At 37.0% G+C, this 17,152-nt stretch overlaps 1 protein-coding gene across 2 annotated transcripts in view; it reads right to left on the bottom strand.

Annotated features, from left to right (window-relative positions):
• The window catches only part of ATG7 (autophagy related 7), a 258,698-nt gene that overhangs the window by 232,588 nt on the left and 8,958 nt on the right, over window positions 1–17,152 (bottom strand). For both annotated transcript variants that reach the window (XM_051982383.1, XM_051982392.1), the window contains exons 2-5: window positions 11,655–11,847; window positions 10,137–10,191; window positions 3,005–3,122; window positions 1,276–1,353 (exon numbers count right to left, since the gene is read on the bottom strand). In XM_051982383.1, coding sequence (XP_051838343.1) covers window positions 1,276–1,353; window positions 3,005–3,122; window positions 10,137–10,191; window positions 11,655–11,832 — 429 coding nt within the window. In that variant the 5' untranslated portion in view covers window positions 11,833–11,847. The remainder of the gene's footprint in view (window positions 1–1,275; window positions 1,354–3,004; window positions 3,123–10,136; window positions 10,192–11,654; window positions 11,848–17,152) is intronic.

The raw sequence follows: 17,152 nt of genomic DNA, 5'->3' as shown, positions 1-17,152 counted from the left end.
TTTTAAGACGCCATTTCTGATTTGGGACTTGGAGCTGGGGCCAAGCTTCACTTCTTCCAACACTCTTCGATGGACTGGTCAGACCTTGAGAAGCCTTGACCTTTATTTCCAAGATACCTGCAATTGGTTTCCAGCTCCCTTTGTGTATCTGCCTATAAAATCCTGTCAGTTTCAAACACTGCTGGCGAGTCCTGTCATGATGTGGCAGCCTTTAAATGTTCCTGGAGCCTTCTAGGTCGGAGTCTTCACCAAGCCTGCACCATAACAGGACAGCAGTGTCCCAGACTGAAGAAAAGTCAGCAACATGGTGGCTCTGAATCCGCAGAACCTTACAGCAGGCTCACAATGGCCGAGTCCAGTTGCAGTCTACTGAAACTCTACCACATACAAGCCAAAAAACCCAAACCTGGATCAGAAACTTATAGTGTTCAAATCAGGAAGGCATTGACCAGATCTCTTCCTGAATCACAGGAAGCTTTGGGAGTAATGAAAACCCGAAGGCCTTCAGACTGAGCTGGGAAAAAGCAGCAGAAAAATATACAAGGACAGAAGCACAGACCAGACATCCCCCCCACTAGCCCAACACTATGGAAATCCAAAGTCAAGAAAGATGAGCAAACCAGCATAGGTCCATACCTTCTCAAAAATGTATAATGTCAGAGACAAGACTGTGTTGTTGAAGAGTTAATTGACTTATCCAGGGTCAAATAGTCAGAATGTATGAGAGGCAGAACTTGAATCCAGGTTTCCCTAATGTACAACCAATTCTCTATTTACTACATCACTTATTCATTTATATCAATACTTATTTCTCTCTTAAAAGTATTAATGTTACTAGACTGGATAATTTGCCATCCAAATGCACATCTAAGAACTACTTCTTACTGATTTCACCTGGATCCAAATGTTCAAAACAGAAGAACACGAAGTATGATTTTTCTTGACCCAGCAAGTCCCCGATCACAGATAAAGCCCAAGTGAAAGAGTCTCTTTTGGGCTCATAAAACAAAGGCATCACTCAGGTACAAAGTGGTGATTTCTTGGCCACCCACCAACTCTAACTCCATAAACGTGACTAAATAAAAGGAAATTGGGAAAATGCATCTTCTCCACCAGCTCACCTAGACAAGATTATGCCATCAGTGAGGAGAACTAGCAAGGGCAGACATGCCTTGGTCCTAAAGTTTCAGCTGTATCAAATCAGATTCTCCATCTCTGAAATTGTGGCTAACAGCCTTGTGTGTTCCCAAAGCATAAGGAAATGCATTTACTTACAGAAAATGTCAACAGCAGAAACTTGTTAAGGAGCACAGGGTTTTCCAGAGCAGCACCAGATTTAATTGATTCCCAAATCTGTGGTAAGAAAGGAAAGGGTTAAGGCAAGGAAGAAGCAAAGATCCCTGCTCATTCAGCTCTTGAGTCCAACACAAAACTAAGTTACAAAAGAGCAACCTGAGATGGGGGTTTGCCCAGGCAACTACAACTCAGCAGTTTCTCTGCTTTGCAAAGAATCTGCTTAAAAGTCACAAACATTTGTAATTAAGTACCCACTAAAGCAAAGAGAAAAGGGGAGTTTCTGTTGAAACCATTCCCAACTTTTTGAGGAACTGGGGGCAACAGCATCAAAAAAGGCAAAAATCTTGGAGAAATAAATGGCCAGGTCCTACCATTCCACTGAGCCCCACCTTGACCATAAGGCAAGTTGGAGAGGTCTGCCATCTGCCTTAGTCCAACTCCAAAGTTGGACCCTCCTGATCTAGGCCACCTGCTCTGGTATAAGAATCTATTCAATATTGGAGTTAGCCCTGGGACAGAAATAACCTAGTTATACTTAGCTTTAAGGTTAAGTAATAACTTAAATACACCTTCCCCTTTATAATAAGGCAAGCCCCAGGATTCAACAGATGTCTACCCTGATCATCAGGAAGATCTAGAAATGTGCTATATTCTGTCAGAGTACAGAGTAGGATATATACTGATTCAGTAGAATAGTGGGCAGATGTAAATTACTTTTCTCTCTCTGCTGAATCCAGTTAAATTTGTGTAAATCAAATGCTTATATGACATAACTCCATTATATATTATATATACCTTTCCCAACTCAGAAGAGAAACAAACATCCAACAGAAAAAAAGATGCTATTTCTTTATTTGGAGAAAATTCCTGAGTTAATAAAATGTTTCCATTTGTTTTGCACTAAGTGGATTTATCAAGTTTTCTTAGAAAACTTTTTATCTGCAAAGAATAGGAACAATTCTTTCTTAAGGGAAATACAGCTCACTCCCTTTCAGAGACTCTTAAGACAAAGTCTAACTCTAACCAGATCTAGAATCCAAGTGTCTTAGATATTGGTCCAAGATCCCAACAAGGGATGTAGAAGAACAAATCTCACTGGACAACTCCCTTCCCCTCAATGTCCGGAATACCCAAGGGTAAACATGAGGATCCTTGTAGTCAGACAGCTTTCTCTTCTACCCTCCACCAACCTATCGTACACTAGAGTTGAGGGTAGAAAAATAACAAAAGAATAATGCAACAAAATAAAAACACCAAGTACTATCTGAATGTCTACTATGACAAAGCACTGGACTAGGTTAGACAGAACTTTGCACTAGAGCTCACAGTTCAGTAAAATGCAGGCTAAAGAAATGCTTTCACACCAGCCCTGAAGTCAGAAGGACCTAAGTTTAAATCTGATCCCAGACACTTAACACTTCCTGGCTGGGTGACCCTGGGCAAGTCACTTAACCCAAATTGCCTCAGCAAAAAGAAATAAAAATAAAGAAATGCTTTCAGAAAGTATGATACATGGGGCAGCTAGGTGGTGCAGTGGACAGAGCATTAGCCCTGAAGTCAGGAAGACTTGAGTTAAAATCTGGTCTTAGATACTTTCCTAGCTCTGTGACTCTGGGCAAGTCATCTAACCCCAATTGCCTCAGCAAAAAAAAAAAAAAAAATACGGAAAGTATGACACATATTCTCCTATTTCTCCTTTATATCTGACCTCTTGTGCTGCTTTTTCCAAAAGTAACTTCTTATCTGAAGTTTTGAAGGATTCAAGAGTGTTGGTGTTAAATAAGGTTCCGATGGCTGGACAGCAGTGGGCTGGGGTAGGAGCATTTCTAAGGAAGAGACAAAATGGTTACTACACAGGATTATCATTCATAGTAAACAAATATATAAAGCATTATGAATAATATTTTATAAGCAAACCCTAGGATTATGAAGAATACCATTGCAATACAATATTTTCAGGTGTCCAAAAGGCTTTCCTTATAATAATCCTGTGATATAAGCATTTCCTTAATTTTCTAATGAAAGCTCTAAGCCAAGGTTCTCAACCTTTTTTGTTTCATGGAACTGTTCAGTGAAACCTACAGACACATTCTCTGAAATGTTATTAAATAAATGAAGGAAATACAAAATTTCAGTTAGAGGCAAATGAAAATAAAGATGCATCTTTTTTCCATCCAGGTTTACCAAATCCCTGAAATCTGTCCACAGATTTCCAAAGGGCCAAGAACCCATGCTTTCTCAGCGCAGGGACAAGAACACAGGGCTAATGAGGCATACAAGCCAGATTCAACCTCAGGTCTCCACTAAAGATCAGTCCCTATTCACTACTCTGTGTTGCCTCTCCTACCCTATTATGATATTAAAAAATGTATCCTTTAGACAACGTACAAAAATCTCTGCTTTGAGAGGGGCTTGTACCCTTCCTCCATTCATTGTGCTCATGCCCACCTAAATGCCTCTACTTATGTTTCCTCCATCTTCCTTAAATATTATCCTTCTTCACTTTCTAACCATCCCTAATGACTACCTTTACTCTTGCTTCAAGTCTTCTTCTAGTCCAAATCTCATTCTTATCCCCTTCTTAACTCCAAAACAGTAACAGTTTGGATTATTTAATTGAACATTTTATTATTTGCTGCTTTATAAGTTTCTTTAAAGGGTTTCATAGATATTAGTCTGGTCATTCTATTTCAGGAATTATTATGTCATATACAACTTTTATATTCCTATTCCCAACACAATGTGGAGCACAGAACTGTTGCTGAGTAAAAACCCTCCAAATGATTCAAATTAGCAAGAAGTATGCAGCATCTGACCATTATATACATAAATGTGCATGACATAATGCCACAGGTCCTTACAAAAGCTTCCCTTACAGATCTTGCAGGCTCAAGGGGACAATAAAAAAGAAGGATAGTATGAGTATTGGAAAACTAATCCAAAATTCTTTAGAAGTAGAGAAGCTGGTAAGTGAAAACTTCCTCATTCTCACTCTTATCATACTGATAAGGAATAAGATAGAAGTATTGCCATCATATGCTAGGGAGTACATCAGACACCCCAAAGGTATCTAAAAATAGAGAAGATATGGTCCCTACCCCCAATTTTTCTTCAAAATACTCCACTCCAATGAACTCTCTAAACTTCTAATATAAGTATTATTTTTTTTCAAATAGTTCTGTATGTATTATATTGTAAACTTCTCCAGGAGAGGGTAGTAGGTGATACATTCATTCAATTTTGTGCAGTCCCTTAAGGAGATGTATAGCTTGAATAAACCATGGTTTCTGCCCTTATGAAACTTAAAGAATAGAAAATAAATAAGATAAAAACAGATAGTAGAAAATACCCTACTGCATAAAAGCAATCAAGAAACAGATGTGAAACAGAGTGGTTTAAAGTCTGAGAAAAAAGACAATTACCAACCAAGAAATCAAGGTAGGCTTCAGGAAGAAGTGGCATTTGGGCCGAGTTTTAAACCATAGACCAGATTGCAACTGAAGACCCACGAGAGAGTTCTCTCTACTACATTTTATTCTATATATTATTTTTCTTTTGCAAACCCCACAATATTGAGGACAGAAAAAACAAATCATTGGAATCATGGAATGTTGGAGTTGGGAGGGCTTGTAAGAGTCAGCTAGTCCTACCTTTTGAATGGTTAAATTAAGAACATTTAGAAAGCCAATGCTCATGAAAATCTATACAAATTCAGATTTTCACAGTGTCCTGATATCTAAAAGCAGCTCAAAAGGATCAACAGAGTTCAACAAAGTCTGGGAATACCTCTGGCTACTGTTAACAAGTAGTGTCTCTACAAATGGCCTCTTAAAAAAAAAGTATTATCTATGGGAGTCCATCAGTAACCATGGGAATGGCTAGATGGAAAGAGTTGTTTGTCTAGGAAGCTCTAAGCACTTTCCGTGACTCTCTCATTAATCCTAGAAATACCCTCAAAGGAAGGAAAGATGTTTTAGAGATAGAGATAGAAAGGTACTGATGAAACTGAGATTTCAGAGAAAAATTAAGTGACAGAATTTGTGACATAATCAGGATTGGAAGCCAGAGCGCCCATTCCAGTGACCAGCACTGTTAGGTAATCATTATGGGGGATGGTAAGGAAGTCTAAGACACGACCTGTACTTTTAAGAAACTGAGAGCCATTGCCGCTGTTGTAGCTATGCTCATCCTCATTGATTTGGGACACTGTCAAGGAACAAGTTGAGATGTAATATACAAGAATGCTTTCTAGCTTATTAAACCTTTACTCTTTAAGTTCCAAGGCTTACTGCTATCATTCTGAATAAAAATCTTACTAAAAAGTAACTTAGACTTCTCTGTCATTTGAAACAAGAGGAATGGAACATAATTTGTTCTCAGAGCCTCAGAGTCACTACTAACACCAATTATAACATAAAATATTATAATAATCCTATGAAGGGTTATAAACGTTTGTAGCATGACTATAACTACATGGTACCAGATTGCTGTATTTCATAAAATTTCCCTCTTCTCCTTTCTTATCAAGCCAATCACTTCTTGAGGGTGTCAAGATACTTTCTTTCCAAATGGTTTCTGATCTGCGCTTGACTAAGATGGATAGCTTAGGCTTTTAGTTTTGCATCTAAAATAAAAATGTAGATTTTGAGTGCAAATGTAGGGAAGCTCTCACATATGTGAGAGGCATAAGGGTTACTGAAAGGATTCTAGCTCCTCGGGGTTTTGTTCTGGGTTTTTGGTTTTTTGGGTTTTTTTTTTTTTTTGTTTGTCTGTTTATTTTCTCATCTATGTTTCAGAGACTTAATGCGCCAGGCAAATAACTTTCAGATAAATGAAATGTTACTATAAAATTCATGAAAAAACCACCAGGGCACATTACAAAATCCTAGGGCTCCCCTTTATCCATCTCCCTGACTACAACTACTTGGGAAGCTCAAGTTTTACAATAAGGGATGGAAACAGATCACTTGACTAAGTTTAAACAAAACTTTTTTGACTGATTCTTTCCTAAAATCATTGCTTAACAGTAAGCAAGTTGTGAAAGGAAAATAAGTTTCTGATAATATGAAATTTAAAAAACAAAACACAAACTTCAAGACTAGCTTCTAAATGAAAGGAGCTAGGCCAGATTTAATTTAGATAAGTATTTACTACACTTCATGTTCTAGGTTTTGACCATCATGTAATTACAGTCTGTTCCTATTTATAAATCTGCAGGCTGCTCCTCAGTGTATCTTAATTATTATAAAAATAAATTAATAATGAATCCTTGCTTGATAAAGGACAGATCACTGGAATTTAATATTCTAATAAATTAATAATAGAATAAGAAGTTCATAAAATCCTGGAAGGCCAAACCACAAAATAAATAAGAAAGAAGTCAAAGAGGTAAATAGAATACTAGAAAAGTTAGATATGATAGATCTCTGGAGAAAATGTAATGGAGACAGAAAGGAATACACTTTCTTTTCAGCAGTTCATGGAACCTATACAAAAATTGACCATATATTAGGACATAAAAACCTCAAACTCAAATGCAGTAAGGCAGAAATAGTAAATGCATCCTTTTCAGACCACGATGCAATGAAAATTACATTCAACAAAAAACCAGGGGGAAGTAGACCAAAAAATAATTGGAAACTAAATAATCTCATACTAAAGAATGATTGGGTGAAACAGCAAATCATAGACATAATTAATAACTTCACCCAAGAAAACGATAATAATGAGACATCATACCAAAATGTATGGGATGCAGCCAAAGCGGTAATAAGGGGAAATTTCATATCTCTAGAGGCCTATTTGTATAAAATAGAGAAAGAGAAGGTCAATGAATTGGGTTTGCAACTAAAAATGCTAGAAAAGGAACAAATTAAAAACCCCCAGTCAAACACTAAACTTGAAATTCTAAAAATAAAAGGAGAGATCAATAAAATTGAAAGTAAAAAAACTATTGAATTAATTAATAAAATTAAGAGTTGGTTCTATGAAAAAACCAACAAAATAGACAAATCCTTAGTAAATCTGATTAAAAAAAGGAAAGAGGAAAATCAAATTGTTAGTCTTAAAAATGAAAAGGGAGAACTCGCCACTAACGAAGAGGAAGTTAGAGCAATAATTAGGAGTTACTTTGCCCAACTTTATGCCAATAAATTCGACAACTTAAATGAAATAGAAAAATACCTCCAAAAATATAGCTTGCCCACACTAACAGAGGAAGAAGTAAATATCCTAAACAGTCCCATCTCAGAAAAAGAAATAGAACAAACTATCAATCAACTCCCTAAGAAAAAATCCCCAGGACCAGATGGATTTACATGTGAATTCTACCAAACATTTAAAGAACAATTAACTCCAATGCTAAATAAACTATTTGAAAAAATAGGAATTGAAGGAGTCCTACCAAACTCCTTTTATGACACAGACATGGTACTGATACCTAAACCAGGTAGGCTGAAAACAGAGAAAGAAAATTATAGACCAATCTCCCTAATGAATATTGATGCTAAAATCTTAAATAAAATATTAGCAAAAAGATTACAGAAAATCATCCCCAGGATAATACATTATGACCAAGTAGGATTTATACCAGGAATGCAGGGCTGGTTCAATATTAGGAAAACTATTAGCATAATTGACTATATCAATAACCAAACAAACAAAAACCATATGATCATCTCAATAGATGCAGAAAAAGCATTTGATAAAATCCAACATCCATTCCTAATAAAAACACTTGAGAGCATAGGAAAATCCTGGAAGGCAACAAAGGATACAAACATATGTTTAAAGATATTAATGATGACAAATATCCCCTTAGATTTAGTTATGTTACTAAATCTTGCAACTTGATTGGGGGAAAAAAAAAGAATAAAATTTATGATTTTTGGAGAGGGAAAAAAAAGCAGAGATTTCCTTTGGAACTATTTAACTGAGGACCTAAGCTCAAAAACTGTTTTATTAGTTACTAGGGTCAAGTAGATGTTCATGAACAAGCTCTAACTACCTATCCCAATAAACTTCTTAGGCCAATCTCTGCTCAGACACTAAAAAAACAAAGTGAAAAAAAATTCTTTCAGTCACAGATAGAAACTTAAATTCTTAAATTAAACTTCTTAAATGGTTCAAATCTATTGCCTCTACTTTTTCTCCATCTATTCTCTCCTAAAGCAGTGGCAATCTAGCTTCCACTGATACCCATTCCAAAGACTCCTACACATTCAAAGGAATGGTTACCAGTAGTTTCCAAACTACAAATTTCCATGCCTTTTCCCCTGTCTTATCCTACCTACAATGACTAAACTATACAACCCTAGTAGCCTGGTAATACTTTCTTACTTCCTGAGCTGCTCCTGATTCTGTCTGCTACTCTCTGATCCCTCTTTAACAACTTTGCTCTTCCAGTTTTATAATCTTTCTCAGAGACCTAACTAATCTACTCCATAACCATGGGCTCAATTGTCATTTTTAACCTCAACATGGACAATTTCTAAAAACTACATTTATGGCCCTTAATTTCCAGTCTACAGCCTCACAACATTAGCTGCTTGCTGGACATTTCTACTTGAATATCCCCTCCAACTAAATATGTCTACAAGTAAATTTCTCATCTTGCTCTCAAAATCATTTTTGCCCCTTAAATTTCCCATTTCTGCTCATGATAATACCATTCCTCCAAGTAGTCAGGTTTGGAACTTAAGTCCCTACCTTCTCCCTGTGATCACAAACCTGGTTGAGCTCTTTTCTAACCACTTGCCTAGAGTAAGGGCCTAATTCATTCTCAGTCTCAAAGGGAAACTAATAGAAAGGACACTAGATATAGATCCAGGAGACTTGGGTTTAAATCCTGGCCAGGTTATTTGCTGTTCTGTGATGTTAAGAATGTGTCTTTCCTCTCTAAGCTTCTCCTCATCAATAAAATAGGCACAATAATACTTGCACTACTTTTCTCTTGAAGCTGTTCTAAGGAAGGTATTTGGTAAAAACAAATCTGTTCTTACTCTCTTTCTTCTCTAATTCATTCTTTATAGCATATTAATGGACAAATCTCCATAAAATTCCACTTTCATCACATCACACTCTGGTTCAAAATTTTTCAATGGAGTTCTATAAAGCTCTTTCACTAGGTATCTGATGTTCTTCTTGACTTTTCTTCAACTGGACCCATTTGAATTGTTCTGCTGACCCTTGCTCTCAATATATTTTGGCCTAGACTGTCTGCATTCATGCTTATGTTATTCCCTGTCTGAAATGCCTTTCCCCTTCCTTCTTCCTGCCTCTCCAGGTCTGTCGCTCTTACAGAGTCTGGGGCAATGCCCTTCTCCTGTATGAAGCCTTTCTTAATCTTCTCAGCTCAGACTGATTCCTCCCCTCCTCTGTTGAATTCATAATTCTTATTGGTTATGTCTTGCTTTATGACATTTCTCATGTTGTTATTTTGAAATGCTATTTAACTTTTTCATTTCTCCAGGCCTTATCTCCCCAACTAAGCAATAAGTTCCAGGAAGACAGAAACCAAGTCCAATATTTCTGCATCCATACCAGGGACTAGCACATAGCTGATGATCAATCAATTTTGAATGCTAGCTGTATTGTTAAAATACAAGTATAAAAACCCAACTGAAAGGAAAGTCCCATTTTAAATTAAATGCATGTTGATTAAGCAATTACCATGTATCTTAGAATCTTGAGAGTTTCTAGTAGACAAGGTAAAGTCCCAAAGGCCCAGCTTATATAAGGAGTTGAGCACTTTCTTTTATGGCCCACCTCCTATAATGACACACTTTATGTCATCAAAGGCAAACCATATTCCTCAATTCAAATCTTGACCATATACTCACATATCAAAAGCACTGAACTCCAAAGTCAAACGTGCTGGCAAGCCAGCCGAATCACCTGGACAAAAACAAGAACAAATCAGTAAATAGGCACTCATACAAGTGAGCTTGTAGGCAAACCTGCTCTTTTTTCTAAATGAGATAATAGTGGTAGTATTTAACCCAGTGCCTAGCACATAGTAGGTATTACATAAATGCTTATTCCCTCTATCCACCCCTCTTTAAAGGAGTCAGGACTACATTGTTAATCCTGGTTGTTTATGAGAAGGACTGAGAAGGTAGTACAGAGAATTCATAGATAAATAAAACCAAGCAATGACATTTTTAAAAAAAAAACCAACAATCATATTGTAGGTGGAATTGTGAATACATCCAGCCATTCTGGAGAGCGATTTGGAACTATGCTCAAAAAGTTATCAAAAGTGCATACCCTTTGATCCAGCAGCATTACTATGTTATATCCCAAAGATATCTTAAAGAAGGGAAAGAATATGCAAGAATGTTTGTGGCAGCCCTCTTTGTAGTGGCCAGAAACTGGAAATTGAGTGGATGCCCATCAATTGGAGAAAGGCTGAGTAAGTTGTGATATATGAATGTTATGGAATATTATTGTTCTGTAAGAAATTACCAGCAGGATTAATATAGAGAGGTTTGGAGAGACTTACATGAACTTATGCTGAGTGAAGTGAGCAGAACCAGACATTATTATATACTTCAACAACAATATTATATGATGATCAATTCTGATGGACATGGCCATCTTCAGCAATGAGATGAACCAAATCAATTCCATTTGTTCAATAATGAAGAGAACCAGCTACCCCCAGCGAAAGAACTCTGGGAAATGAGTGTGAACCACTACATAGCATTTCCACTCCCTCTGTTTTTGTCCGCCTGCATTTTTGGTTTCCTTCTCACATTAATTTTACCTTATTTCTAAGTCTGATTTTTCTCGTGCAGCAAAACAACTGTGTGGATATGTATACACATATTGTATTTAACATATACTTTATCATATTTAACATGTATTGGTCTATCTGCCATCTGGGGGAGAGGGTGGGAAGAAGGAGGGGAAAAGTTGGAACAGAAGGTTTTGCAACTGTCAATGCTGAAAAATTACCCATGCATATATCTTGTAAATAAAAAGCTAAAAAAATTAATTAATTAAAAAATAATTAAAAAAAAGAAAACTGCCTATGCAAATCCATTGACCCTTACTTAGTAAGAATAAATGATTTGCTTACAACTGTAACAGTAAAATTATTTAAAAAAAAAAACCAACAATCTCTTCTCTATCTTTAAGAAGAAATGCAAATATATCAGGTTTTGTTTTTACTTTTCTTTTATATTTTGTGGGAGACATGAAAATGACTTTTATCAAAAAATAGGGTACAAGAAGAAAAACTGAAGGTCATAAACCAAGTTTATGATTAATAAACTAGAAAGCTAATTCAAACATAAACAAAATTTAACTATATACTTGGAGGAAAGCAAGTCATGATGCATTTTAGGATAGCCTACCATTATAATAATAACCCTTAATATCCTTTGGTGCCTCATCCAGGCGATACTCATTAAGCTTCTTCTGAGTCAATTCATGCCAGAATCCCGCATCCAAGGCACTACTAAATGGAGCGAACTGCAACTTGGAGAGTCCGGAGCCCAGCGAACGACAAGTCTCACCAGTAGCTGTTGCCATTCTTTATTCATAGATCTGTATTTGAGCAGTACAGACAAAAAACAAAAACAATTCCTATGACAAACAGCCTCAGAATTGTACTTTATCAACCCCAATTTTAAAAAAAACAAACATCAAATTTGTAACCAAAGCAACCAATCAATCAATAAGCATTAAAAGAGGAGGAAGCATGGTATTGTGGGAAGAACCACAAGATTTGAAGTCAAAAGACCTGGCATCAGATACTGACTCTGTTCCTTAGTGTCTATGCAACCTTAGGAAGTCTCTTAACTTCTCTTGATTCAAATTTCCCTATTTGTAAAATAAGGGGTTTGGACATCATGTTCCAAGGTCTGTGATGTTTCATATTTTAATTAGTATACTTGAATGTAACTAGTTTCCTTTGTACGCCCATGTATTTTATTTTATGCATTTGAATATATTTTTCTAGAAAGATGTCCAATGGATCTCATCAGATGGCCCAAGGGGCCCATAGCACACAAAAAAGTTAATACCTCCTGGACTAGGTGATCTCTAAGGAGTTTTCCAGCTCTATGTCCCCATATAGGAGGCACAATTTGTACCAACCACTAAGTTGGCAGTGCTAAGGACATAAATACAAAAATAAGCCCATCCTTACTCTAAAGGATTATACTTGGAGAATGTTCCTTTCATTATAAGGAAGAGATTAAAATAGACTATGAGCTCCATTCGGTCTAGATGCATGAAATGTTTGTCTATCCCAGGATGAGATTCCAGTTTTCAAGCTAATACATTCTCTTTTGCTCTTCTCACTTTTCCATTACTACCTACATCCCCTTCTCTGTAGTCATAAAAGATTTACTTTATGTCTAAGTACTTTAGATAACTAAAAACAAAACAGCATGTAGAGTATATAAAGGTAAGATAATTATTTCTAGACGATGAGAGACAGCACACACATATAATTTCACTAAGAAAATAAAATGACAAAATAGTTAATAATAATAATAATAGCTAGTATTTATAAAGTGCCTACAACGTGCCAGGCACTATGCTAAACACTTTACATATATTATCTCATTTGCTCCTCCCTACAACCTTAGCAGGTAGTTGTTATTACTATGCTTATTTTTACACCTGAGGAAATAGAGGCAAAGATACATTAAGTGACCCCAGGAGCTCCTAACTGTAGGCCTAGCTCTCCATCCAATAGACACAGAATTATCCTTGGGGATAATTACTGCTAATGTTTTTAAATATCAGTGATTTCTAATCAATTCTAAATAATAAGGAAACAGAAATTATAGAAAGAAGAGTCAGGAAATGAAAGGAAGAAAGGGAGAAAGGGAAGGGAGGGAAGGGAAGGAGGGAGGGATGAAGAAAGGAAGGAAGGAAAGAAGGGGGAGGGGGAGACGGAGGGAGGAAGGGAGGGCAGAAGGGAGAGAAAGAGGAAGAGGTGAAGGGAGGGAGGAAGGAAGGAAGGGACAAAAGGGACATATCTAAATTCCTTCTCTCCAGAGGTAATCAGCATCCTCTCCCACTACCACTCTCCAACACAAATCCAAATTCCCAACTAATAGTAATAAAATTTTCATTTATTTGATAACTTCTGATTATTAAATTTTATAAGTGCTAAGAAGTAAAAAACAAACAAATAACAAATATACTTACTGCTCAACACAACACTCAGCTGGAAAAGATATGAATTAAGGGAACCATTTAGAGGATGCTGCTTCCATAATAAGAAAATGACTTACATAAGGGAGATTTTTTATAAACGTCTGAAACACATGACCCTTGAGAAATTTTAAACAGGACAAGACCATTTCACAAGAGAATGTGCTCAGTGGCTGAAATCAATGGCTAACTCTCTCCCACTTCTCCAAAATTCACTAGCTCTGAGATGGTCGGAAGGCCTTGAGCAATGAAGAAACCATGCATTAAATGCCTAGAGATTATGAATCTAGATATATTAACCCAAAGTCCATCTGTATATTCAAGAATATATGTGTATGTATACACATATATGAGAGTGTGTGTATGTATACATACTTGTGAATTCTCCCCTCCCCAACCTGGAGAAGAAAAACCTAAAAAGCTATGATAAAGGGAGCGTTTTGGGTAAAAACCAAAGTTAAAAGCCTGGCTCTGCCCCTAAATACTAGTGTACTGAATGTATAGAGACATTAGTCTCCTCATCTATAAGATGAAGGGGGCCACTGGACCATATGGTCTTCGAGGCCCTTTCCAGTTCCTAATCTATTCTCCTGATAAAATCCTAGCCATTAAGTTCTTTATCTGTGACCAATCAACATCATAGCATTGCTTGCTTCTGATCTGAGGGCACGGTATGTGCGCCTGTACCGTGCCCTCCTTATGTGGTAACTCACTGGCACACTGTACAAGTCAGGCTATAGGTGCTCTCTACTCTCAATAGCCTTACTTAGGTTAATCTTAAAAAAGAGTCAGATAGGACAGACACCATTAACAATATAAGCACTTCAAAGGCTTGTGATCTCTCCACTGGTCAATCAGCTACCATTTGTTGAGTGCCAACTATGTGCCACAGAGTGTCAGGCAGTGAGGAGAAAAAAATCAAAGCAGTCTCTGCTTTGAAGGAGCTTCCCTTGAAAAGGGAGAAGTAGAATCCAAATAAAGACGAGGCAATGAAGAGGTGGAGGGAAGGGAAGGTCTAGAAAGATTTCTAGCAGTAAGTATATGGCTTTTGAACTAAATTTTGAGGGAAATCAGATTCTAAGCAATCAAAGTAAGGATGGAGCATACTTTGGACATGGGAAACAGCCAGGACAAGATGTGGAGATGCAGAGTTGCACATAAGGAACAGCATGATGGCCAATGTGAATGCATAAAAGAGAGTAACAAGGCCAAACTGAACACTTGAAACAGGACCCTAAAAGTCTTAGAGCAGTTTTAAGCCACTATGGCTTAAAGATCTTGAGGACAAATAGGAAGCCACCAAAGTTTCTAGAGTAGGGAGTAACATGGTCACACTTAGGCCTTAGGAAAATAATTTTAACACCTGTGTGGACAATGGCCTGGAATAAAGAGACCTGAGCCTATTGTAATAGTCCAGGGGAGAGGTGATAAGGATCTGAAGTAGACTGGTAGCAATGTGGATGGAAAAAAGAGGGGATATTTAGAGTGTTGGGAAGGCACAGATTGCAAGTGTGGGTAAGAGGGAGGAGGCAGAGAAAACATGAAGCCTGTGAATTTAGAAGACTTAGAGCAGTGGGACGTTGACAAAAATAGGAAAGCTGGGGAAAGAATTAGCTTCAGGGAGAAAACAGCAAGTTGTGCTTTGGATATGTTGAATGTTATCTGTCAGGGAAACATCCAGTTTGAAATATCCATTAGGAAGTTAGGGAAGCAGGACTCAGGCTGAGTGAGGAGAGAGACCTGGACTGGAAATGTAGATGTGGGAGTTTTCTGGAAAGGGCTGATCATTAAATACAAGTGAGCAAAGGAGGACACGAAGAGAGAGTGGAGAGGGAAGAAGAGGAGGAAGTGCAAATGGCAATTATAACAGCTTGGTTCCAGGAGACTGGCACCCGAGGGAAGCAGATTATGAGGACTTGGAATCTTAGCAAATAGCCTTAAGCAGAGCTAAAAAAAAGTCAACATTGTGGCCAACATAACGCAATGTTATCTAAGTTGGTCCTCAGACAATGGACCGTCCACCACCCGGCCCATTTGTTGTCATTCAGTTGATTTAGTCATGTCCGAGTCTTTTGTGACTCTGACAAGAGTAAGCTCTGTATGACCTGAGTGAGCCCTGTACAATTATGTAAAATCACAAAGAAATGCCTCCTTTGATCTGCAAACCCAAATGGTCTTGCATCCTTTCAGAGCAAGATAAGCTTTCTTGGGGGAAGTCACAACTCCATGTAAGATTTCACATTTACTTGAGACTTCCCTTAGACTCATACATAAAATGGATCTTCAGAAAATGACTTTTTGCAGATCACTTCTCCTTTAAGAATGATATGCCCATCAAGCGAATCCCTCTCAGGTATGTCTTTAATAATAAAGCCTTTTTACCATAGCCTCTGGGTTTAGGGAATTCCTTTGCTCAGAACTCCGGCTTTGGAGAGAAGGAACCCCAACCATTTCTGCCTAACCTCTTCATCCATACTCTCATCCCTCAACAACCCCACGGGCCATACTGTCTCCAGTGGGTCACAGATCCATAGGCAAATGGGTGTTAAGTTACTTGCCCAAGGTCACACAGCTAGAAAGTTTCTGAGGTTGGATTTGAATCCAGATTTCCCTGAGTCCAGCACTCTCCACTACACCACTTTACCCAGTCCATATTAACATTTCATTCCAGCTTGGTAAAGACCTGCCAGAATTTGAATTCTATTATCATCTCTGTGCCACAATTGGATACCAAAGCACATGGATGGAGGAACAACACAAATATGAATAGTTAAGATTAAATGTTTTATTGTATATCATTATTATTAAAATACTTAAACAGGCATGTGCATTAGAGTGCTTGTGCTACAGAAAATAAAAAATTAAAGGTGAGTTATGAGTCACAAGAAAGGTAAAAAGATTTATAAGTCGGAATTTGATTAAATTTGAGGAAATATATATAATGATCATACTGTGTTATGCCCTGTCCAGAGAATTTAAAGTATGTCCTGCATTAAGAGTTAACAAATTGTAATATATTATCCTAGCCCAAAATCAACCCATACCTATTCACTTGGTCCAAACTTCAGATAAAAATGAAAATATTAAGTATCTTTGTTTCAAATTCTTTTGTAGAAGTAAATCCTAAATCTATATATAAGAGTTGCCTTTTCTGGTCTTATCAGCAAGTGAGTGGTAAAAAGTGAAAAAGTTAAGACTACTAATGAATTCCCTTGTTCCTTAGAAAAATAGTCCTTTTTGGCTTAGAAAGACTTACATGAACTGATACTGGGTGAAGGGAGTAGAACCAAAAGAACACTGCACTAAGCAACAAAATTATGTGATGGTCAACTGCGATGGACTTGGTTCTTTCAAATAATGAGGTGATTCAGACTAATTCTAATAGATTTGGGATGAAGAGAACCATTGCACTCAGAAAGCAGGCTATAAAGATTGAATGCGGATCAAAGTATAGTATTTCTTTGTTGTTTGCTTGTTTTTTTCTTCCTTTCTTGGGTTTTTTCCCCTTTGACATATTTTTTGCACAGCATGATGAATATGAAAATGTTTAGAAGAATTGCACAAGTTTAACCCATATTGAATTGCTTGGGCAAAAGAAAAAAAAATATTTTTTAAAATTAAAAATTTTTTTATTTTCAAAACATATGCATAATTTTCAACATTCACCTTTGCAAACCTTGTG

This window comes from Antechinus flavipes, chromosome 1 (genome assembly GCF_016432865.1).
Source record: "Antechinus flavipes isolate AdamAnt ecotype Samford, QLD, Australia chromosome 1, AdamAnt_v2, whole genome shotgun sequence".
NCBI lineage: Eukaryota > Metazoa > Chordata > Mammalia > Dasyuromorphia > Dasyuridae > Antechinus > Antechinus flavipes.
This window is presented reverse-complemented; position numbering and strand designations above follow the sequence as displayed.